Raw genomic sequence first — 25,547 nt, forward strand, 5'->3', positions numbered from 1 at the left:
CTAGCCTGCTGTCTGTCTGTCTCTGTCTGTCCTCTAGCCTGCTGTCTGTCTGTCTCTGTCTGTCCTCTAGCCTGCTGTCTGTCTCTGTCTGTCCTCTAGCCTGCTGTCTGTCTGTCCTCTAGCCTGCTGTCTGTCTCTGTCTGTCCTCTAGCCTGCTGTCTGTCTGTCCTCTAGCCTGCTGTCTGTCTCTGTCTGTCCTCTAGCCTGCTGTCTGTCTCTGTCCTCTAGCCTGCTGTCTGTCTGTCTCTGTCTGTCCTCTAGCCTGCTGTCTGTCTGTCTCTGTCTGTCCTCTAGCCTGCTGTCTGTCTCTGTCTGTCCTCTAGCCTGCTGTCTGTCTGTCCTCTAGCCTGCTGTCTGTCTCTGTCTGTCCTCTAGCCTGCTGTCTGTCTGTCCTCTAGCCTGCTGTCTGTCTCTGTCTGTCCTCTAGCCTGCTGTCTGTCTCTGTCTGTCCTCTAGCCTGCTGTCTGTCTCTGTCTGTCCTCTAGCCTGCTGTCTGTCTGTCCTCTAGCCTGCTGTCTGTCTCTGTCTGTCCTATAGCCTGCTGTCTGTCTCTCTGTCCTCTAGCCTGCTGTCTGTCTCTGTCTGTCCTCTAGCCTGCTGTCTATCTCTGTCTGTCCTCTAGCCTGCTGTCTGTCTCTGTCCTCTAGCCTGCTGTCTGTCTCTGTCTGTCCACTAGCCTGCTGTCTGTCTCTGTCTGTCCTCTAGCCTGCTGTCTGTCTCTGTCTGTCCTCTAGCCTGCTGTCTGTCTGTCCTCTAGCCTGCTGTCTGTCTGTCCTCTAGCCTGCTGTCTGTCTCTCTCTGTCCTCTAGCCTGCTGTCTGTCTCTGTCTGTCCTCTAGCCTGCTGTCTGTCTCTGTCTGTCCTCTAGCCTGCTGTCTGTCTCTGTCTGTCCTCTAGCCTGCTGTCTGTCTCTGTCTGTCCTCTAGCCTGCTGTCTGTCTGTCCTCTAGCCTGCTGTCTGTCTCTGTCTGTCCTCTAGCCTGCTGTCTGTCTCTGTCTGTCCTCTAGCCTGCTGTCTGTCTCTGTCTGTCCTCTAGCATGCTGTCTGTCTGTCCTCTAGCCTGCTGTCTGTCTCTGTCTGTCCTCTAGCCTGCTGTCTGTCTCTGTCTGTCCTCTAGCCTGCTGTCTGTCTGTCCTCTAGCCTGCTGTCTGTCTCTGTCTGTCCTCTAGCCTGCTGTCTGTCTCTGTCTGTCCTCTAGCCTGCTGTCTGTCTCTGTCTGTCCTCTAGCCTGCTGTCTGTTTCTCTGTCCTCTAGCCTGCTGTCTGTCTGTCCTCTAGCCTGCTGTCTGTCTCTGTCTGTCCTCTAGCCTGCTGTCTGTCTGTCTGTCCTCTAGCCTGCTGTCTGTCTCTGTCTGTCCTCTAGCCTGCTGTCTGTCTCTGTCTGTCCTCTAGCCTGCTGTCTGTCTCTGTCTGTCCTATAGCCTGCTGTCTGTCTGTCCTCTAGCCTGCTGTCTGTCTCTGTCTGTCCTCTAGCCTGCTGTCTGTCTCTGTCTGTCCTATAGCCTGCTGTCTGTCTCTGTCTGTCCTCTAGCCTGCTGTCTGTCTCTGTCTGTCCTCTAGCCTGCTGTCTGTCTCTGTCTGTCCTCTAGCCTGCTGTCTGTCTCTGTCTGTCCTCTAGCCTGCTGTCTGTCTCTGTCTGTCCTCTAGCCTGCTGTCTATCTCTGTCTGTCCTCTAGCCTGCTGTCTGTCTCTGTCTGTCCTCTAGCCTGCTGTCTGTCTGTCCTCTAGCCTGCTGTCTGTCTCTGTCTGTCCTCTAGCCTGCTGTCTGTCTCTGTCTGTCCTCTAGCCTGCTGTCTGTCTGTCCTCTAGCCTGCTGTCTGTCTGTCCTCTAGCCTGCTGTCTGTCTGTCTGTCCTCTAGCCTGCTGTCTGTCTCTGTCTGTCCTCTAGCCTGCTGTCTGTCTCTGTCTGTCCTCTAGCCTGCTGTCTGTCTCTGTCTGTCCTCTAGCCTGCTGTCTGTCTGTCCTCTAGCCTGCTGTCTGTATCTGTCTGTCCTCTAGCCTGCTGTCTGTCTCTGTCTGTCCTCTAGCCTGCTGTCTGTCTGTCCTCTAGCCTGCTGTCTGTCTCTGTCTGTCCTCTAGCCTGCTGTCTGTCTCTGTCTGTCCTCTAGCCTGCTGTCTGTCTGTCCTCTAGCCTGCTGTCTGTCTGTCCTCTAGCCTGCTGTCTGTCTCTGTCTGTCCTCTAGCCTGCTGACTGTCTGCCTCCTTTATAATTTGGTGTTAACCCTCTTCTCGGTTGTCTGAAATAAATGGCACCCTATTCCCTATTTAGTGCCCTGGGCCCTGGTCAAAAGTAGTGCACTATATAACAAATAGGGTGCCATCTGATAAGCAGCCGTCATGAAACCCTCTCCTCTCTCTCCCTGGTCTGGTCCTGTCCTGTCCTGACTGTGCCACTAGGGGGCGATCATTCCTCAGTCACCACATGTCCTCCCTGGGGATCAGTAGGAGGTCACGGCTCTTTAACAAGGCTGGTTCCATCTCTGAGGAACCTGCTTCTTCTGCCTCTCCAGCCGCAAGCAGGTCTGACTACACCTCCATCACTTCTCTGGATCTCTCTCTCGCTCTCTCTGGATCTCTCTGGATCTCTCTCTCGCTCTCTCTCTCTCTCTCTCTCTCTCTCTCTCTCTCTCTTGCTCTCTCTGGATCTCTCTCTCTCTCTCTCTGGATCTCTCTCTCTCTTGCTCTCTCTGGATCTCTCGCTCTCTCTGGATCTCTCGCTCTCTCTGGATCTCTCGCTCTCTCTCTCTCTGGATCTCTCTCTCTCTCTGGATCTCTCTCTCTCTCTCTATCTCACTCTCTCTCTGGATCTGTCTCTCTGGATCTCAATTAAATTCAAAGGGCTTTATTGGCATGGGAAACATCTGTTTACATTGCCAAAGCAAATGAAATGGATAATATACAAAAGTGAAATAAATAATAAAAAATGAACAGTAAACATTACACTCACAAAAGTTCCAAAGGAACAGAGACATTTTCAGATGTCATATTATGGCTTTGGACAGGCTATATACAGGGCCTTGCAAAAGTATTCATCCCCCTTGGCGTTTTTTCCTATTTTGTTGCATATCAACCTGTAATTTAAATTGATTTTGATTTCATGTAATGGACATACACAAAATAGTCCAAATTGGTGAAGTGAAATGAAAAAAATAACTTGTTTCAACAAATTCTAAAAAATCAATAACGGAAAAGTGGTGCGTGCATATGTATTCACCCCCTTTGCTATGAAGCCCCTAAATAAGATCTGGTGCAACCAATTACCTTCAGAAGTCACATAATTAGTTAAAGCACCTGTGTGCAATCTAAGTCACATGATCTGTCACATGATCTCAGTATATATACACCTGTTCTGAAAGGCCCCAGAGTCTGCAACACCACTAAGCAAGGGGCACCACCAAGCAAGCGACACCATGAAGACCAAGGAGCTCTCCAAACAGGTCAAGGACAAAGTTGTGGAGAAGTACAGATCAGGGTTGGGTTTTTAAAAAAGCACCATTAAATCCATTATTAAATAATGGAAATGCCTTGGAATGGCCTAGTCAAAGCCCAGACCTCAATCCAATTGAGAATCTGTGGTATGACTTAAAGATTGCTGTACACCAGCAGAACCCATCCAACTTGAAGGAGCTGGAGCAGTTTTGCCTTGATGAATGGGCAAAAATCCCAGTGGCTAGATGTGCCAAGCGTATAGAGACATACCCCAAGAGACTTCCAGCTGTAATTGCTGCAAAAGGTTGGCTCTACAAAGTATTGACTTTGGGGGGGTGAATAGTTTTGCACGCTCAAGTTCTCTGTTTGTTTCACAATCAAAAATATTTTGCATCTTCAAAGTGGTAGGCATGTTGTGTAAATCAAATGATACAAACCCCCAAAAAATCCATTTGAATTCCAGGTTGTAAGGCAACAAAATAGGAAAAATGCTAAGGGGGTGAATACTTTCATATGCACTGTACTATACATCTCTCTCTCTGTCTTGATCTCTCTGTCTGGATCTCTCTCTGGATATATCTGTCTGGATATCTCTCTCTCTCTCTCACTGTGTTGTGATGTTGAGACATATGATAGCCACTCTCTTGTTTAAACTTTCCCTAATACTAATACTGTCTATTACTTCAACATGAGCCTTTAGCATCACACTGACCTACCATTAGGCTCCAACTCAATGGTACAGGATGGCCACATCAGGTTAGCATCCCACTGACCTACCATTAGGCTCCAACTCAATGATACAGGATGGCCACATCAAGTTGCTACTGTTTTCTTCTCTGCATTGGCAATGAATCATCTCTACTGGCTCTGTAACATGTCTCTCTACTGGCTCTGTAACAGGTCTCTACTGGCTCTGTAACATGTCTCTCTACTGGCTCTGTAACATGTCTCTCTACTGGCTCTGTAACAGGTCTCTACTGGCTCTGTAACAGGTCTCTACTGGCTCTGTAACATGTCTCTCTACTGGCTCTGTAACATGTCTCTCTACTGGCTCTGTAACATGTCTCTCTAACATGTCTCTCTACTGGCTCTGTAACATGTCTCTCTACTGGCTCTGTAACATGTCTCTCTACTGGCTCTGTAACATGTCTCTCTACTGGCTCTGTAACATGTCTCTCTACTGGCTCTGTAACATGTCTCTCTACTGGCTCTGTAACATGTCTCGCTACTGGCTCTGTAACATGTCTCTCTACTGGCTCTGTAACATGTCTCTCTACTGGCTCTGTAACATGTCTCTCTACTGGCTCTGTAACATGTCTCTCTACTGGCTCTGTAACATGTCTCTCTACTGGCTCTGTAACATGTCTCTCTACTGGCTCTGTAACATGTCTCTCTACTGGCTCTGTAACATGTCTCTCTACTGGCTCTGTAACATGTCTCTCTACTGGCTCTGTAACATGTCTCTCTACTGGCTCTGTAACATGTCTCTCTACTGGCTCTGTAACATGTCTCTCTACTGGCTCTGTAACATGTCTCTCTACTGGCTCTGTAACATGTCTCGCTACTGGCTCTGTAACATGTCTCTCTACTGGCTCTGTAACATGTCTCTCTACTGGCTCTGTAACATGTCTCTCTACTGGCTCTGTAACATGTCTCTCTACTGGCTCTGTAACATGTCTCTCTACTGGCTCTGTAACATGTCTCTCTACTGGCTCTGTAACAGGTCTCTCTACTGGCTCTGTAACATGTCTCTCTACTGGCTCTGTAACATGTCTCTCTACTGGCTCTGTAACATGTCTCTCTACTGGCTCTGTAACATGTCTCTACTGGCTCTGTAACATGTCTCTCTACTGGCTCTGTAACATGTCTCTCTACTGGCTCTGTAACATGTCTCTCTACTGGCTCTGTAACATGTCTCTCTACTGGCTCTGTAACATGTCTCTCTACTGGCTCTGTAACATGTCTCTACTGGCTCTGTAACATGTCTCTCTACTGTGGTAAAGTCCATTAACCTCTACATTTTACATTTACATTTTAGTCATTTAGCAGACGCTCTTATCCAGAGCGACTTACAGGAGCAATTAGGGTTAAGTGCCTTGCTCAAGGGCACATCGTCAGATTTTTCACCTACTTGGCTCGGGGATTAGAACCAGCGACCTTTCGGTTACTGGCACAACGCTCTTAACCACTAAGCTACCTGCCGCCCCGGGATCGGTGTCCCGCATAAGGGACATTTGAGCTAACGTGCGCTAACGTGATTAGCATGACTGTTAGTAACAGCAAACTTTCCAGGACATGGACATGTCTTATATGGGCAGAAAGCTTACATTATTGTTAATCTAACTGCACTGTCCAATTTACAGTAGCTATTACAGTGAAAAGAATACCATGCTATTGTTTGAGGAGAGTGCACAACAACAAAAAACGTATCACGGCAACTAGTTTGATGATACATTCACCTCTGAAGGTAAATAATGTACTTACATTCAGTAATCTTGCTCTGATTTGTCATCCTAAGGGTCCCAGAGATAAAATGTAGCATAGTTTTGTTTGATCAAATCAATTTTTATATTCAAATGTAGGAACTGGGTTCTACAGTTTGAACCCCTGCTGTCTCTGACTCCACACCCACCCCGCCCGGCCATCTAGATGTGTGAAAGTTAGTGTATAAGCTAATTATCCATCATGTATGACATTCCTGGGAGTGTGTAAACTTAGATTCTGTATTACTATATCATTTTTGTATGTTCTCTATAGTTATGTACTTGAAAATGTATCAATTGACCAATTCGGCACATTTGGGCAGACTTGATACAAAATAGTCCAGTATTGCAATGCTTCACTGGATCAATCTGAAACTTTGCATACACACTGCTGCCATCTAAATTGTGCCTAAAATGCAATATTATATTTACATTGACATTTTAGTCATTTAGCAGACGCTCTTATCCAGAGCGACTTACAGGAGCAATTAGGGTTAAGTGCCTTGCTCAAGGGCACATCGACAGATTTTTCACCTAGTCGGTTCGGGGATTAGAACCAGCGACCTTTCGGTTACTGGCACAACGCTCTTAACCACTAAGCTCCCTGCCGCCCCCATCGTGGCCTTTCTCTTGCATTTCAAAGATGATGGAACAATATAAAACATGATCTTTTACCAGATCTAATGTGTTATATTCTCCTAAATTCATTTACCAGATCTAATGTGTTATATTCTCCTAAATTCATTTACCAGATCTAATGTGTTATATTCTCCTAAATTCATTTACCAGATCTAATGTGTTATATTCTCCTAAATTCATTTACCAGATCTAATGTGTTATATTCTCCTAAATTCATTTACCAGATCTAATGTGTTATATTCTCCTAAATTCATTTAATTAATTTCCACAAACTTCAAAATGTTTCCTTTCATATGGTATCAAGAATATGCATATCCTTGCTTCAGGTCCTGAGCTACAGGCAGTTAGATTTGGGTATGTCATTTTAGGCGAAAATTGAAAAAAAAACGGTCCAATCCTTAAGAGGTTAAAGCTTCCTGACAACAGCGGTCTGGCTTTGTAACATGTCTCTACTGTGGTAAAGTCCATTAAAGCTTCCTGAGAACAGCGGTCTGGCTTTGTAACATGTCTCTACTGTGGTAAAGTCCATTAAAGCTTCCTGAGAACAGAGGTCTGACTATTTCAAGTGGCAGTGAAAGGTGAGGATTAGTCTTAACGCACACTGAAGAGGGGGCTTGTACCCTGCTCTCTCCTGGTCCGCGTCCCAAATGGCACCCTATCCCCTATGTAGTGCACTACTTTTGACCAGGGCCCATAGGGAATAGGGTGCCATTTGGGATGTGGCCCAGGAGAGAGCAGGGTATACGGTCTGGGTCTGAAATGACACACTTTTCCCCTTTGGGCCCTGGTCAAAAGTAGTGCACTACATATATTGAATAGGGTGCCATTTGGGACGTAACTCTGCTCTGTGCTCTAACACAGCTGAGCAGGTCTGGAGAAAAACACTTAGTCCATCCTTTCTCTTAGATGATGTCAGCCTGGACAAGAGGTATTTACAACTGGACAGGTTCCAATAATGTTGTCTGGTGACGTCAGCCTGGACAACAGGTATTCAGCAGAGGACAGGTCCCAATAATGTTGTCTGGTGATGTCAGCCTGGACAACAGGTATTCAGCAGAGGACAGGTCCCAATAATGTTGTCTGGTGATGTCAGCCTGGACAACAGGTATTCAGCAGAGGACAGGTTCCAATAATGTTGTCTGGGGATTACCATCTAGAGAGGTTGTTTTGAAATACAGACAACCACTTTAGTGGTACTTTGTTGCATTCTGGTGGAATGCTTATGCCAACAGACTTGGATCGATTTAATCAGTGATTTTGAGTAGAAATCGCTGGAATATATATCTATTTAAAAATAAATAGAAGAGACTGTTGCCTGCTGTGGACTGGACTGCTCCCAAACAAGCTGCTGTTTTCATCATAGCATACCATTATATCCCTAACTGCTGTTTTCATCATAGCATACCATTATATCCCTGACTGCTATTTTCATCATAGCATACCATTATATCCCTGACTGCTATTTTCATCATAGCATACCATTATATCCCTAACTGCTGTTTTCATCATAGCATACCATTATATCCCTGACTGCTATTTTCATCATAGCATACCATTATATCCCTAACTGCTGTTTTCATCATAGCATACCATTATATCCCTGACTGCTATTTTCATCATAGCATACCATTATATCCCTAACTGCTGTTTTCATCATAGCATACCATTATATCCCTAACTGCTATTTTCATCATAGCATACCATTATATCCCTAACTGCTATTTTCATCATAGCATACCATTATATCCCTGACTGCTATTTTCATCATAGCATACCATTATATCCCTGACTGCTATTTTCATCATAGCATACCATTATATCCCTGATGCTATTTTCATCATAGCATACCATTATATCCCTGACTGCTATTTTCATCATAGCATACCATTATATCCCTAACTGCTGTTTTCATCATAGCATACCATTATATCCCTAACTGCTATTTTCATCATAGCATACCATTATATCCCTGACTGCTATTTTCATCATAGCATACCATTATATCCCTAACTGCTATTTTCATCATAGCATACCATTATATCCCTGACTGCTATTTTCATCATAGCATACCATTTATATCCCTAACTGCTATTTTCATCATAGCATACCATTATATCCCTGACTGCTATTTTCATCATAGCATACCATTATATCCCTAACTGCTATTTTCATCATAGCATACCATTATATCCCTGACTGCTATTTTCATCATAGCATACCATTATATCCCTAACTGCTATTTCCATCATAGCATACCATTATATCCCTAACTGCTATTTTCATCATAGCATACCATTATATCCCTGACTGCTATTTTCATCATAGTTTTTAGCTTCTTCTGTCAGTTCAACTCAGACGAACTTACCCTGAAAGATACTAACATTCTTAGAACTCCCAGAACAATGGTTCTGTCTCAAATAGCACCCTATTCCCTGTAGTGCTCTGGTCAAATAGCACCCTATTCCCTATAGTGCTCTGGTCAAATAGCACCGTATTCCCTATAGTGCTCTGGTCAAATAGCACCATATTCCCTATAGTGCTCTGGTCAAATAGCACCCTATTCCCTATAGTGCTCTGGTCAAATAGCACCATATTCCCTATAGTGCTCTGGTCAAATAGCACCCTATTCCCTATAGTGCCCTGTAGTGCTCTGGTCAAATAGCACCCTATTCCCTATAGTGCTCTGGTCAAATAGCACCCTATTCCCTATAGTGCTCTGGTCAAATAGCACCCTATTCCCTATAGTGCCCTGTAGTGCTCTGGTCAAATAGCACCCTATTCCCTATAGTGCCCTGTAGTGCTCTGGTCAAATAGCACCCTATTCCCTATAGTGCTCTGGTCAAATAGCACCCTATTCCCTGTAGTGCCTTGGGCTCTGGTCAAAAGTACTGTACTATATAGAGAATAGGGTTCTATTTGAGATGTTTTCAATGTCAGCAGTTATAATATGTTTGCTGATCTCAGTAGTAGGTGTTTGGTTGTAGCTTAGTAAATAACTTGAATAGTGCCACACAGTCTTCACACGGTATAGCTGTCCATGAGGCCAGACACAAAGTTAGACACAGAAATGGAGCTGAAACGTCATCATAGTTGTGGAAAGCAGCACAACATAGCTCAATGTCTCCATCCCTCACCGTTCGGAAGGAAGATACTAGTTCAGTCCAGTCGCTAGCTAGCTAAGCCAATGTCTCCAGACAGATACTAGTTCAGTCCAGTCGCTAGCTAGCTAAGCCAATGTCTCCAGACAGATACTAGTTCAGTCCAGTCGCTAGCTAGCTAAGCCAATGTCTCCAGAGAGATACTAGTTCAGTCCAGTCGCTAGCTAGCTAAGCCAATGTCTCCATACAGATACTAGTCCGGTCGCTAGCTAGCTAAGCCAATGTCTCCATACAGATACTAGTCCAGTCGCTAGCTAGCTAAGCCAATGTCTCCAGACAGATACTAGTCCGGTCGCTAGCTAGCTAAGCCAATGTCTCCATCCCTCACCGTTCAGAAGGAAGGGGGTTTACAGACAGATACTAGTTCAGTCCAGTCCAGTCGCTAGCTAAGCCAATGTCTCCATACAGATACTAGTTCAGTCAGTCACTAGCTAGCTAAGCCAATGTCTCCAGACAGATACTAGTTCAGTCAGTCACTAGCTAGCTAAGCCAATGTCTCCAGACAGATACTAGTTCAGTCCAGTCGCTAGCTAGCTAAGCCAATGTCTCCAGACAGATACTAGTTCAGTTCAGTCGCTAGCTAGCTAAGCCAATGTCTCCATACAGATACTAGTCCAGTCGCTAGCTAGCTAAGCCAATGTCTCCAGATAGATACTAGTCCAGTCGCTAGCTAGCTAAGCCAATGTCTCCATACAGATACTAGTCCAGTCACTAGCTAGCTAAGCCAATGTCTCCAGACAGATACTAGTCCAGTCGCTAGCTAGCTAAGCCAATGTCTCCAGACAGATACTAGTTCAGTCCAGTCACTAGCTAGCTAAGCCAATGTCTCCAGACAGATACTAGTCCAGTCCAGTCGCTAGCTAGCTAAGCCAATGTCTCCATACAGATACTAGTTCAGTCCAGTCGCTAGCTAGCTAAGCCAATGTCTCCATACAGATACTAGTCCAGTCGCTAGCTAGCTAAGCCAATGTCTCCAGACAGATACTAGTTCAGTCCAGTCGCTAGCTAGCTAAGCCAATGTCTCCATACAGATACTAGTCCAGTCGCTAGCTAGCTAAGCCAATGTCTCCAGACAGATACTAGTTCAGTCCAGTCGCTAGCTAGCTAAGCCAATGTCTCCATACAGATACTAGTCCAGTCCAGTCGCTAGCTAGCTAAGCCAATGTCTCCAGACAGATACTAGTTCAGTCCAGTCGCTAGCTAGCTAAGCCAATGTCTCCAGACATATACTAGTCCGGTCGCTAGCTAGCTAAGCCAATGTCTCCAGACAGATACTAGTTCAGTCGCTAGCTAGCTAAGCCAATGTCTCCATCCCTCACCGTTCAGAAGGAAGGGGGTTTACAGACAGATACTAGTTCAGTCCAGTCCAGTCGCTAGCTAGCTAAGCCAATGTCTCCATACAGATACTAGTCCAGTCCAGTCGCTAGCTAGCTAAGCCAATGTCTCCAGACAGATACTAGTTCAGTCCAGTCGCTAGCTAGCTAAGCCAATGTCTCCAGACAGATACTAGTCCAGTCGCTAGCTAGCTAAGCCAATGTCTCCATACAGATACTAGTCCAGTCCAGTCGCTAGCTAGCTAAGCCAATGTCTCCATACAGATACTAGTCCGGTCGCTAGCTAGCTAAGCCAATGTCTCCATACAGATACTAGTCCAGTCGCTAGCTAGCTAAGCCAATGTCTCCAGACATATACTAGTCCGGTCGCTAGCTAGCTAAGCCAATGTCTCCATACAGATACTAGTCCGGTCGCTAGCTAGCTAAGCCAATGTCTCCATACAGATACTAGTCCAGTCGCTAGCTAGCTAAGCCAATGTCTCCATACAGATACTAGTCCGGTCGCTAGCTAGCTAAGCCAATGTCTCCAGACATATACTAGTCCGGTCGCTAGCTAGCTAAGCCAATGTCTCCAGACAGATACTAGTCCGGTCGCTAGCTAGCTAAGCCAATGTCTCCAGACAGATACTAGTCCGGTCGCTAGTGTTGATGATCACAAGTTTACTGGAGAACGGAGACCAAGTAGAGACTTTCGGACAAGGTGGATAATTGTATAATATAAGGCAGTTTATTCAGAGGTAAAGATATCTGTAAATAGCGTGCACGGACCCGTTCGTCAATCTCGTAGGGAGATATCTGAGAGAGAGCCCCTAAACATTGTGTGCTGACATTTTATACAATAAAATGAAGTAGGTTGATTCTAGTAGTTCTGATCTTCTGATTGGTCCTGATGAGTTGGGCGAGGTCACCTCCAGGCTAGTGTCACTGTTGCATTGGCTCTGAGTCGGGTTCTCTGTCTTCAGATGTTCAGCCTAAGAGAAGGGGATTTTTGTGTGTGTGTGTGCGTGTGTGTGTTTAACAATGATGATGTGTGTGTGTGTGTGTGTGCGTGTGTGTGTTTAACAATGATGATGTGTGTGTGTGTGTGTGTGTGTGTGTGTGTGTGTGTATGTGTATGTGTGTGTGTGTGTGTGTGTGTATGTGTGTATGTGTGTATGTGTGTGTGTGTGTGTGTGTGTGTGTGTGTGTGTATGTGTGTGTATGTGTGTGTATGTGTGTGTATGTGTGTGTGTGTGTGTATGTGTGTGTGTGTGTGTGTGTGGGGGTGTGTGTGTGTGTGTCCTCAGAGCAAGAACTCGTGAGTTGGGAGAACTGAGAGACCTATGGCGTGGGTGTTGTCCATAGCCACCTGCTGATAAGGCCGACAAGATAGAAGTCTTTGTGCATTGTATTAAATACAAAGGCCCAACACAAGATGGGTCATGCACAAGATTTTAGTCAGACCAAGCTATAACATTATATATTTACTACGACACTAGCTAGCTAAGCCAATGTCTCCATACAGATACTAGTTCAGTCAGTCACTAGCTAGCTAAGCCAATGTCTCCATACAGATACTAGTTCAGTCGCTAGCTAGCTAAGCCAATGTCTCCAGACAGATACTAGTTCAGTCCAGTCGCTAGCTAGCTAAGCCAATGTCTCCATACAGATACTAGTCCAGTCCAGTCGCTAGCTAAGCCAATGTCTCCAGACAGATACTAGTTCAGTCCAGTCGCTAGCTAAGCCAATGTCTCCAGAGAGATACTAGTTCAGTCCAGTCGCTAGCTAGCTAAGCCAATGTCTCCATACAGAAACTAGTCCAGTCGCTAGCTAGCTAAGCCAATGTCTCCAGACAGATACTAGTCCAGTCCAGTCGCTAGCTAGCTAAGCCAATGTCTCCATACAGAAACTAGTCCAGTCGCTAGCTAGCTAAGCCAATGTCTCCATACAGAAACTAGTCCAGTCGCTAGCTAGCTAAGCCAATGTCTCCAGACAGATACTAGTTCAGTCCAGTCGCTAGCTAGCTAAGCCAATGTCTCCAGACAGATACTAGTCCAGTCGCTAGCTAGCTAAGCCAATGTCTCCATACAGATACTAGTCCAGTCCAGTCGCTAGCTAAACCAATGTCTCCATACAGATACTAGTCCAGTCACTAGCTAGCTAAGCCAATGTCTCCAGACAGAAACTAGTTCAGTCCAGTCGCTAGCTAGCTAAGCCAATGTCTCCATACAGATACTAGTTCAGTCCAGTCGCTAGCTAGCTAAGCCAATGTCTCCATACAGATACTAGTTCAGTCCAGTCCAGTCGCTAGCTAGCTAAGCCAATGTCTCCAGACAGATACTAGTTCAGTCCAGTCGCTAGCTAGCTAAGCCAATGTCTCCATACAGATACTAGTCCAGTCCAGTCGCTAGCTAGCTAAGCCAATGTCTCCAGACAGATACTAGTTCAGTCGCTAGCTAGCTAAGCCAATGTCTCCATACAGATACTAGTCCAGTCCAGTCGCTAGCTAGCTAAGCCAATGTCTCCAGACAGATACTAGTTCAGTCCAGTCGCTAGCTAGCTAAGCCAATGTCTCCAGACAGATACTAGTTCAGTCGCTAGCTAGCTAAGCCAATGTCTCCATACAGATACTAGTCCAGTCGCTAGCTAGCTAAGCCAATGTCTCCATACAGATACTAGTCCGGTCGCTAGCTAGCTAAGCCAATGTCTCCAGACAGATACTAGTCCAGTCGCTAGCTAGCTAAGCCAATGTCTCCATACAGATACTAGTCCAGTCGCTAGCTAGCTAAGCCAATGTCTCCATACAGATACTAGTCCGGTCGCTAGCTAGCTAAGCCAATGTCTCCATACAGATACTAGTCCAGTCGCTAGCTAGCTAAGCCAATGTCTCCATACAGATACTAGTCCAGTCGCTAGCTAGCTAAGCCAATGTCTCCATACAGATACTAGTCCAGTCGCTAGCTAGCTAAGCCAATGTCTCCATACAGATACTAGTCCAGTCGCTAGCTAGCTAAGCCAATGTCTCCATACAGATACTAGTCCGGTCGCTAGCTAGCTAAGCCAATGTCTCCAGACAGATACTAGTCCGGTCGCTAGCTAGCTAAGCCAATGTCTCCATACAGATACTAGTCCGGTCGCTAGCTAGCTAAGCCAATGTCTCCATACAGATACTAGTCCAGTCGCTAGCTAGCTAAGCCAATGTCTCCATACAGATACTAGTCCGGTCGCTAGCTAGCTAAGCCAATGTCTCCATACAGATACTAGTCCGGTCGCTAGCTAGCTAAGCCAATGTCTCCATACAGATACTAGTCCAGTCGCTAGCTAGCTAAGCCAATGTCTCCATACAGATACTAGTCCGGTCGCTAGCTAGCTAAGCCAATGTCTCCATACAGATACTAGTCCGGTCGCTAGCTAGCTAAGCCAATGTCTCCATACAGATACTAGTCCGGTCGCTAGCTAGCTAAGCCAATGTCTCCATACAGATACTAGTCCAGTCGCTAGCTAGCTAAGCCAATGTCTCCATACAGATACTAGTCCAGTCGCTAGCTAGCTAAGCCAATATCTCCAGACAGAAACTAGTCCGGTCGCTAGCTAGCTAAGCCAATGTCTCCAGACAGATACTAGTCCAGTCGCTAGCTAGCTAAGCCAATGTCTCCATACAGATACTAGTCCAGTCGCTAGCTAGCTAAGCCAATATCTCCAGACAGAAACTAGTCCGGTCGCTAGCTAGCTAAGCCAATGTCTCCAGACAGATACTAGTCCAGTCGCTAGCTAGCTAAGCCAATGTCTCCATACAGATACTAGTCCAGTCGCTAGCTAGCTAAGCCAATGTCTCCAGACAGATACTAGTCCAGTCGCTAGCTAGCTAGCTAAGCACACCCACCACTGTGACTGACATCATGTTGGAACGCCTACAGTACACACACTGACAAACTAACGACTGCTGGGAAAAAAGGTACAACTATTCTGTCTAGTAGAAACGATGAGACACACTCGCACACACAAACACACACGCATACGAACACACAAACACACGCACACACAAACACACACGCATACGCACACACAAACACACACTCGCACACACAAACACACGCATACGCACACACAAACACACGCATACGCACACACAAACACACGCATACGCACACACAAACACACACACGCACACACAAACACACACTCGCACACACAAACACACACGAACACACTATTTCTCTCTCTGCACCCCCCTTGTTTTCGAGCCCTGTCTCAGAGGAATGGACTGACAGGAAACACTGTTGTTTGGAGACGCTGAAGTGTGTGTGTGCTCCTACTGCCTTGGCAGCCATTGCTCCTCACTCTCTCACTCTGTGTGTGTGTGTGTTTTTCCCTCCCGTCCGTCCTCAGCCCGTCTCCTACTGACTTGGCTGGCCCTGAGAAGCAACAGCAGCCTCCGACTGTCCAGGAGCAACAAGGGAACAAGACCGAGAGGAACACCTTCAGGTAAGCACTGTTACTGTACCTCTCGGGGACCGGGACAGAGACGAGGACTGAGACAGAGTTGTTTATCAGTGTGTGGGTGAGGGAGGGGAGATGATGTACCTGCTGAGGGTCACTGTCATTATGATGAAAGCAAGGGGGGGGGGGGTTATATACACTACCAGTCAAACGTTTGGACACACCTACTCATTCAAGGGTTTTTCTTTATTTTTACTATTTTCTACATTGTAGAATAATAGTGAAGACATCAAAACTATGAAATAACACATATGGAATCATGTAGTAACCAAAAAAGTGTTAAACAAATCAAAATATATTTTATATTTGAGATTCTTCAAATATTTACATTTACATCATTTAGCAGACGCTCTTATCCAGAGCGACTTACAAATTGATAGCCACCCTTTGCCTTGATGACAGCGTTGCACTCTCTTGGCATTCTCTCAACCAGCTTCACCTGGAATGCTTTTCCAACAGTCTTGAAGGAGTTCCCTCGTATGCTGAGCACTTGTTGGCTGCTTTTCTTTCACTCTGCAGGGGGGGATTATATACCTGCTGAGGATCACTGTCATTGTGATGAAAGCAGGGGGGGAGATTATATACCTTTTTAAGTGTTTCACTGATAAGGATAGCCATCACACGTTAGAGAGATCTTTCACCAGTGTTTGGTCGTGTGGTGACTAGTATATTATTTGAGATGCTTTATGTCCACCGTTGAGCTTTTGATCATCTTCCGTTTTGGATAAGCCAACCAGTGATTGCTCACTGACATTAAAACATTTTTGGTGACCATTTAAGAGACTCATTTGACACCATAATTTGTCTTCAACCTCCATTTTTTTCGGCTAGATATAATGTAAATAGTTTCAGTATGTCTAATGGTCATTATTTGTCCTGTAACATTGACTCTAAATCATCTTGTATTGAATTAGAAGTCTTGACTTTCCTCTCTTCATGTCAGCTTTGTCTCTCTCTGACTCTCTCTCCCCCCTCTCCTCCTCTCTATCTTTCTCTCTCCCCTCTCTATCTTTCACTCTCTCCTCTTTTCTCTCTCTCTCCCTCTTTCTGTCTCTTTCTCTGATGTTTCCTTCTCTCCTCTCCTCCTCCATTCCCTCACCTCTCCCTCTCCTCCTCTTTCCCGCTCTCCTCCTCCTTCCCTCTCTCCTCCTCCTTCCCTCGCTCCTCTCCTCCTTCCCTCTCCTTCTCCTCCTCTTTCCCGCTCTCCTCCTCCATTCCCTCGCTCCTCTCCTCCTCCATTCCCTCGCTCCTCTCCTCCTCCTTCATAATGTCTGGCTGCCATCCTAATCTCTTTCCTTGCTGCTGTGGTTGCCCAACATTCCCTCCCTCCCTCCCTCCCTCCCTCCCTCCCTCCACCCCTCCCTCCCTCCCTCCCTCCCTCCCTCCCTCCCTCCCTCCCTCCACCCCTCCTCTTCCTCTCCTTGTACAGCTCTGATCAGGCCAGCCACGATGCCGTTTGGTGAGTAGCCCTCTGCACGGCCAAAGAATGTGACTTTCTGTGAGGCGCCGTTGTGATTTTAAATCATTAAGATAGTTAGTCATTTAAAGGAATGAGAGACAGAGAGAGAGAGAGAGAGAGAGGGAGAGGGAGACGGAGGAAGAGAGGAAGGGACTGATGGAGGGAGGGATGGAAGATAGAGAGATGAAGGGAAGGATGGTGGGAGGGAATGAGGGAGGCACCACGCTGTTCAGACTTCCTGACAACAACCGACAGATGGGGCCCGTCAATTCAAATCCCCAATTAGAGACTTCAATTCAGGCCTTATGTAAGAGGGCTGTCACTGGAACATTAGCTGTATAGCTAAAGTGGGTTGACCATATTCTGTCGCAGTGTCTAGCATCACATTCAGAGGCTGTATTATGGTATAACATACAAAATAAATGATTAACACCACATTCTGTTGATAGAACCATATAGGGCAAACGGTTTAATACACAGAGCGAGACGGATTCTGGCAGCAGGTGAAACAACATTGAAGAATGCTTTGCTACGCTGCTCCAATTTTCAGCTATTTTCTCTCTCTCTCTGTTTCTGTCCAGAAGTTTAAACCCTCTCCTCTCTTTCCCTGGCCTGCCTCTGTTTCTGTCCAGAAGTTTAAACCCTCTCCTCTCTTTCCCTGGCCTGCCTCTGTTTCTGTCCAGAAGTTTAAACTCTCTCCTCTCTTTCCCTGGCCTGCCTCTGTTTCTGTCCAGAAGTTTAAACTCTCTTTTTCTTTTATTACCCTTCCCTTTAAAGCTGCAATATGTAACTTTTTGGGCGACCCGACCAAATTCAAATAGCAATATGAGTTATAGATCTGTCATTCTCATTAAAAGCAAGTCTAAGAAGCGGCAGATCTGTTCTATGTGCTCTATTTCTTTGCTTCCCGTTCTTAAGTTTTGTTTTTGCGTTTTTTTCTTTCGGGTTTGTACACCAGATTCAAACATTTGAAAATACAATATTTTTGGTTTATTGAAAATATATTTCACAGCGGTTTAGATGGTATAATGATTCTCTACACTATACATTGCTTGTTTTGTCACATAAACTGAAATTAGGCGAACTATTAGAATTTTTGCAACCAGGAAATGGTTGCATATTGCACCTTTTTAAAGTATGAATGGTTTCAATAGCGGCATGGAATTGTTTCTGATGATGATGTGGAAGTTTGGAATGCAATGATGACACAATGTTATGACTATCACATTCTGTTCAGATGATTTAATTACCATGGAGACCAGGTTACCATGCTCATCATCTCATCTATCAGCCAGCTCACTCTCTCTTGTCTATATGTGGAGACCAGGTTACCATGCTCATCTATTTGGATGTTCAACCATTGTTTACCATATATTAAACATAACTAAGTGCTGGATTTGACTGTTAGTGGCTACGTGTTCTAGTGTGGACACTAGAGAAGTATTTCCTGCTTAATATGTACTTAGCTGCATTATAGTGTTGTTACTGTTCACGTTATTATAGACATTGGTATTGACGTGACCTTTACCCTCCTGTGGTGTCATCAGCCAGAGTCGGAGTAGTACGACGTGACACTACCACGTGTTGAGTTGGTATATCTCTCTTCAGTATCCTACCACGTGTTGAGTTGGTATCTCTCTCCTGTATCCTACCACGTGTTGAGTTGGTATCTCTCTCTCCAGTATCATACCACGTGTTGAGTTGGTATCTCTCTCTCCTGTATCCTACCACGTGTTGAGTTGGTATCTCTCTCCTGTATCCTACCACGTGTTGAGTTGGTATATCTCTCTCCAGTATCCTACCACGTGTTGAGTTGGTATCTCTCTCTCCTGTATCCTACCACGTGTTGAGTTGGTATCTCTCTCCTGTATCCTACCACGTGTTGAGTTGGTATATCTCTCTCCAGTATCCTACCATGTGTTGAGTTGGTATCTCTCTCTCCTGTATCCTACCACTACCTCCTGTTGAGTTGGTATATCTCTTTCCTGTATCCTACCACGTGTAGAGTTGGTATCTCTCTCCTGTATCCTACCACTATCTCATGTTGAGTTGGTATCTCTCTCTCCTGTATCCTACCACTACCTCATGTTGAGTTGGTATCTCTCTCTCCTGTATCCTACCACTATCTCATGTTGAGTTGGTATCTCTCTCTCCTGTATCCTACCACTATCTCATGTTGAGTTGGTATCTCTCTCCTGTATCCTACCACTATCTCATGTTGAGTTGGTATCTCTCTCTCCTGTATCCTACCACTATCTCATGTTGAGTTGGTATCTCTCTCCTGTATCCTACCACTATCTCATGTTGAGTTGGTATCTCTCTCTCCTGTATCCTACCACTATCTCATGTTGAGTTGGTATCTCTCTCCTGTATCCTACCACTATCTCATGTTGAGTTGGTATCTCTCTCTCCTGTATCCTACCACTATCTCATGTTGAGTTGGTATCTCTCTCCTGTATCCTACCACTATCTCATGTTGAGTTGGTATCTCTCTCTCCTGTATCCTACCACTATCTCATGTTGAGTTGGTATCTCTCTCCTGTATCCTACCACTATCTCATGTTGAGTTGGTATCTCTCTCCTGTATCCTTCCACTATCTCGTGTTGAGTTGGTATCTCTCTCCTGTATCCTACCACTATCTCATGTTGAGTTGGTATCTCTCTCCTGTATCCTACCACTATCTCATGTTGAGTTGGTATCTCTCTCCTGTATCCTACCACTACCTCATGTTGAGTTGGTATCGCTCTCCTGTATCCTACCACTACCTCGTGTTGAGTTGGTATCTCTCTCCTGTATCCTACCACTATCTCATGTTGAGTTGGTATCTCTCTCCTGTATCCTACCACTATCTCGTGTTGAGTTGGTATCTTTCTCCTGTATCCTACCACTATCTCGTGTTGAGTTGGTATCTCTCTCCTGTATCCTACCACTATCTCATGTTGAGTTGGTATCTCTCTCCTGTATCCTACCACTATCTCATGTTGAGTTGGTATCTCTCTCCTGTATCCTACCACTATCTCATGTTGAGTTGGTATCGCTCTCCTGTATCCTACCACTATCTCATGTTGAGTTGGTATCTCTCTCCTGTATCCTACCACTATCTAATGTTGAGTTGGTATCTCTCTCCTGTATCCTACCACTATCTAATGTTGAGTTGGTATATCTCTCTCCTGTATCCTACCACGTGTTGAGTTGGTATCTCTCTCCTGTATCCTACCACTACCTCATGTTGAGTTGGTATCTCTCTCCTGTATCCTACCACTACCTCATGTTGAGTTGGTATCTCTCTCCTGTATCCTACCACTACCTCATGTTGAGTTGGTATCGCTCTCCTGTATCCTACCACTACCTCGTGTTGAGTTGGTATCTCTCTCCTGTATCCTACCACTATCTCATGTTGAGTTGGTATCTCTCTCCTGTATCCTACCACTATCTCGTGTTGAGTTGGTATCTTTCTCCTGTATCCTACCACTATCTCGTGTTGAGTTGGTATCTCTCTCCTGTATCCTACCACTATCTCATGTTGAGTTGGTATCTCTCTCCTGTATCCTACCACTATCTCATGTTGAGTTGGTATCTCTCTCCTGTATCCTACCACTATCTCATGTTGAGTTGGTATCGCTCTCCTGTATCCTACCACTATCTCATGTTGAGTTGGTATCTCTCTCCTGTATCCTACCACTATCTAATGTTGAGTTGGTATCTCTCTCCTGTATCCTACCACTATCTAATGTTGAGTTGGTATATCTCTCTCCTGTATCCTACCACGTGTTGAGTTGGTATCTCTCTCCTGTATCCTACCACTACCTCATGTTGAGTTGGTATCTCTCTCCTGTATCCTACCACTACCTCATGTTGAGTTGGTATCTCTCTCCTGTATCCTACCACTATCTCATGTTGAGTTGGTATCTCTCTCCTGTATCCTACCACTATCTCATGTTGAGTTGGTATCTCTCTCCTGTATCCTACCACTATCTCATGTTGAGTTGGTATCTCTCTCCTGTATCCTACCACTATCTAATGTTGAGTTGGTATCTCTCTCTCCTGTATCCTACCACGTGTTGAGTTGGTATCTCTCTCCTGTATCCTACCACTACCTCATGTTGAGTTGGTATATCTCTCTCCTGTATCCTACCACTACCTCATGTTGAGTTGGTATCTCTCTCCTGTATCCTACCACTATCTCATGTTGAGTTGGTATCTCTCTCTCCTGTATCCTACCACGTGTTGAGTTGGTATCTCTCTCCTGTATCCTACCACTACCTCATGTTGAGTTGGTATATCTCTCTCCTGTATCCTACCACTACCTCATGTTGAGTTGGTATCTCTCTCCTGTATCCTACCACTATCTCATGTTGAGTTGGTATCTCTCTCCTGTATCCTACCACTATCTCATGTTGAGTTGGTATCTCTCTCCTGTATCCTACCACTATCTCATGTTGAGTTGGTATCTCTCTCCTGTATCCTACCACTATCTCATGTTGAGTTGGTATCTCTCTCCTGTATCCTACCACTATCTCATGTTGAGTTGGTATCTCTCTCCTGTATCCTACCACTATCTCATGTTGAGTTGGTATCTCTCTCCTGTATCCTACCACTATCTCATGTTGAGTTGGTATCTCTCTCCTGTATCCTACCACTATCTAATGTTGAGTTGGTATCTCTCTCTCCTGTATCCTACCACGTGTTGAGTTGGTATCTCTCTCCTGTATCCTACCACTACCTCGTGTTGAGTTGGTATATCTCTCTCCTACATGGCTGGACACCTTTTTTATTTCTTAGTTTGGAAGCGAAGGAAATTCATATTGAAACGTGTGTGTGGACATTCCTTGTCAAGTTACCACACTGCAGTATGATTTGATTAGCAGCCATTTTGTTAATGAAACGTTATGGTGTTGGTGGTTGGTTGATGTGTACTGTAGAGGTATAAACCCATGTTCTCTCCCCAGCCCAGAGGACTGTAATGTTAATATGGACAAGCCCGTCCTCAGGAAGTTTGAGTAAGTACAGTGTGGTTATGGGAGCATTGTGTGCATGATGGGAGGTGGCCGACCTGCTTGGAGCCTGCTGCTGTTTCTGGGGGTCTGGGGGTCATGGCTGGGTCCTAAATGGGGCCCTATTCCCTGCATAGTGCAAAACTTGTGACCAGAGCCAATAGGGTTCTAATGGTCAAAGCAGTGGACTTTGTATTGAATAAGGTGCCATTTGGGGACGGTAGCCTGGGTGTTATGGTGTGTGGCGTCCATTTTGAAACGGTGTGTTGATGTTAACGTGTGTGTGGTCTGCGGTTTGTGATTTTAAAGTCGGTTCAACCAATCAATTAACAGGGTTTTATCGTGAACGTTCATTGACGTTACAGGGTTCAAGACACAGATTGAGCAGAAATGAAGGTGTAAGATTCATCACATGACAACAAGCTAGATTAAAGGGAATCATATTCATCATCTCCGGCACCACCCCAACATCAACACATGTGAAAACGGCGCTTTTCTATGTTTTGTAGTAAAACATGTTTCTAATGACATCATCGATGTGACTCCTGTGATATTAACCAATGATGAGGAGGCGTTGCCTACTAATTGTCTGCTAATTGGTTGATGATGTCATTGGAAACACTTATATTCCTCTATCTTTTTTAACTACAAAACATAGAAAAGTTCCATTTTCACATATGTTGATGTTGGGGTGGTGCTGGAAAAAACAAAAAATGGAGAAAAATATGCGTACTTTCGTTATGAAACACCATTTTCCACCACCATGCTAGAGTAGCTAATGCTAATCCCGGATGTTCCATATTGCGTTCAGCCAATCAGGTTGCAGCAGTCTGTTTTTTCACCCCTGGTCTGATAGTTTCAAAACTCTAGCGTTGACAGGAACTAGCATTAGCTACTCTAGCATGATGGTGGAAAATGGTGTTTCATAAAGAAAGTACGCATTTTTCTCAAATTGTTAATTTTTTTTTTTTTTTTTTTGCTTTCTCGCCATTAAATCGAGTTAAAGTGGAAATCTATGCCTTTGCAGCCTAAATAGAGAATGTTTTATGTACGACCCGGTCCACAGGGGATACGAGTGTAGAACCGGCTGCATACATTCCCTTTGGACGGTAAGATGGAACGACTCAATACGGACTCAGAGAGAAGATTAAAGCAGTAAATCTGAGTGATGCGTTGCAGTGATCCAGGGGGCCTGTTTTAGCTGGAGTAGCTGCCTGCCCCTACTGAGCCCTCCCCTGGGGAAGGAGGGACGGTCCAGGGGGCCTGTTTTAGCTGGAGTAGCTGCCTGCCCCTACTGAGCCCTCCCCTGGGGGAAGGAGGGACGGAGAGTGGCTTCTTGGTGTGGTGGTTGGCTTGGCTTCTGTCTCTGGCTAGGACCTTAACATCTGAGAGCGTGGGCAGCATATCTGTGGCAGGGGGCCGAGGAGTGTAATGGGTTTTTCACAGCTTTGCTGCAGGGTATGGTATCTGTTCTGATCTGTTCTGGGGAACGAACATCAAATTCTTTTTGGTTATAAATGAGACTATAATCAGTATAATTCTAGACTATAATCAGTTTGTCTGGATCAGGTCAGGGGGTTTCTGTCTCTTCTGATCTGTCGGATCTAATCTATTGTTTTATTGGTGTGATCCTGGATGGTTGCCCCGTAATGGTGTTGTGGACCTCTGCATGGCGGCTCAGTCACCACCAGTTTCCTCCCTGTCTGTGTTCCTGTAGAGGCACCTTCCTCCGCAGCCTGGCCGCCACCCAGTGGGAGAAGAAGAGTAGGAGTCAACACAAGAAGCTCCAGGATAGGCTGTCCCAGGATGACATCATAGTCACGTCCACCAGGGCAGAGGAGGAGGAGACCTCGCCTGCAGACAGCAGCCCCAGTACACCCACTGAAGGTACTGCACCCTAAACAAGCCCCTACCCTAGTCCTCTAGCCCTAACCCCCCTGTTGAAACCAGCCCCTACCCTAGTCCTCTAGCCCTGACCCCCCCTGTTGAAACCAGCCCCTACCCTAGTCCTCTAGCCCTAACCCCCCTGTTGAAACCAGCCCCTACCCTAGTCCTCTAGCCCTAACCCCCCTGTTGAAACCAGCCCCTACCCTAGTCCTCTAGCCCTAACCCCCCTGTTGAAACCAGCCCCTACCCTAGCCCTCTAGCCCTAACCCCCCTGTTGAAACCAGCCCCTACCCTAGTCCTCTAGCCCTAACCCCCCTGTTGAAACCAGCCCCTACCCTAGTCCTCTAGCCCTAACCCCCCTGTTGAAACCAGCCCCTACCCTAGTCCTCTAGCCCTAACCCCCCTGTTGAAACCAGCCCCTACCCTAGTCCTCTAGCCCTAACCCCCCTGTTGAAACCAGCCCCTACCCTAGTCCTCTAGCCCTAACCCCCCTGTTGAAACCAGCCCCTACCCTAGTCCTCTAGCCCTAACCCCCCTGTTGAAACCAGCTCCTACCCTAGTCCTCTAGCCCTAACCCCCCCTGTTGAAACCAGCCCCTACCCTAGTCCTCTAGCCCTAACCCCCCTGTTGAAACCAGCCCCTACCCTAGTCCTAACCCCCCTGTTGAAACCAGCCCCTACCCTAGCCCTAACCCCCCTGTTGATACCAGCCCCTACCCTAGTCCTCTAGCCCCCCTGTTGAAACCAGCCCCTACCCTAGTCCTCTAGCCCTAACCCCCCTGTTGAAACCAGCCCCTACCCTAGTCCTAACCCCCCTGTTGATACCAGCCCCTACCCTAGTCCTCTAGCCCTAACCCCCCTGTTGAAACCAGCCCCTACCCTAGTCCTCTAGCCCTAACCCCCCTGTTGAAACCAGCCCCTACCCTAGTCCTCTAGCCCTAACCCCCCTGTTGAAACCAGCCCCTACCCTAGTCCTCTAGCCCTAACCCCCCCTGTTGAAACCAGCCCCTACCCTAGTCCTCTAGCCCTGACCCCCCCTGTTGAAACCAGCCCCTACCCTAGTCCTCTAGCCCTAACCCCCCTGTTGAAACCAGCCCCTACCCTAGTCCTCTAGCCCTGACCCCCCCTGTTGATACCAGCCCCTACCCTAGTCCTCTAGCCCTAACCCCCCTGTTGAAACCAGCCCCTACCCTAGTCCTCTAGCCCTAACCCCCCTGTTGAAACCAGCCCCTACCCTAGTCCTCTAGCCCTAACCCCCCTGTTGAAACCAGCCCCTACCCTAGTCCTCTAGCCCTAACCCCCCTGTTGAAACCAGCCCCTACCCTAGTCCTCTAGCCCCCCTGTTGAAACCAGCCCCTACCCTAGTCCTCTAGCCCCCCTGTTGAAACCAGCCCCTACCCTAGTCCTCTAGCCCCCCTGTTGAAACCAGCCCCTACCCTAGTCCTCTAGCCCTAGCCCCCCTGTTGAAACCAGCCCCTACCCTAGTCCTCTAGCCCTAACCCCCCTGTTGAAACCAGCCCCTACCCTAGTCCTCTAGCCCTAACCCCCCTGTTGATACCAGCCCCTACCCTAGCCCTCTAGCCCTAACCCCCCTGTTGAAACCAGCCCCTACCCCTCTAGCCCTAACCCCCCTGTTGAAACCAGCCCCTACCCTAGTCCTCTAGCCCTAACCCCCCTGTTGAAACCA

The 25,547-nt window shown here is 46.3% G+C and overlaps 1 protein-coding gene across 1 annotated transcript in view; it reads left to right on the top strand.

Moving 5' to 3' along the window:
• LOC311125837 (FH1/FH2 domain-containing protein 3-like) overlaps positions 1–25,547 on the top strand; it is a gene marked incomplete at its 3' end in the record, with an annotated part of 137,166 nt that overhangs the window by 76,779 nt on the left and 34,840 nt on the right. Inside the window, exons 10-12 of the mRNA XM_084199869.1 lie at positions 2,396–2,518; positions 15,410–15,505; positions 23,692–23,861. Of these exons, the coding sequence (XP_084055995.1) occupies positions 2,396–2,518; positions 15,410–15,505; positions 23,692–23,861 (389 nt within the window). The remainder of the gene's footprint in view (positions 1–2,395; positions 2,519–15,409; positions 15,506–23,691; positions 23,862–25,547) is intronic.

The sequence above is a fragment of the Coregonus lavaretus genome (assembly GCF_964263955.1).
Source record: "Coregonus lavaretus genome assembly, contig: HAP1_SCAFFOLD_1285, whole genome shotgun sequence".
Taxonomy (NCBI): domain Eukaryota; kingdom Metazoa; phylum Chordata; class Actinopteri; order Salmoniformes; family Salmonidae; genus Coregonus; species Coregonus lavaretus.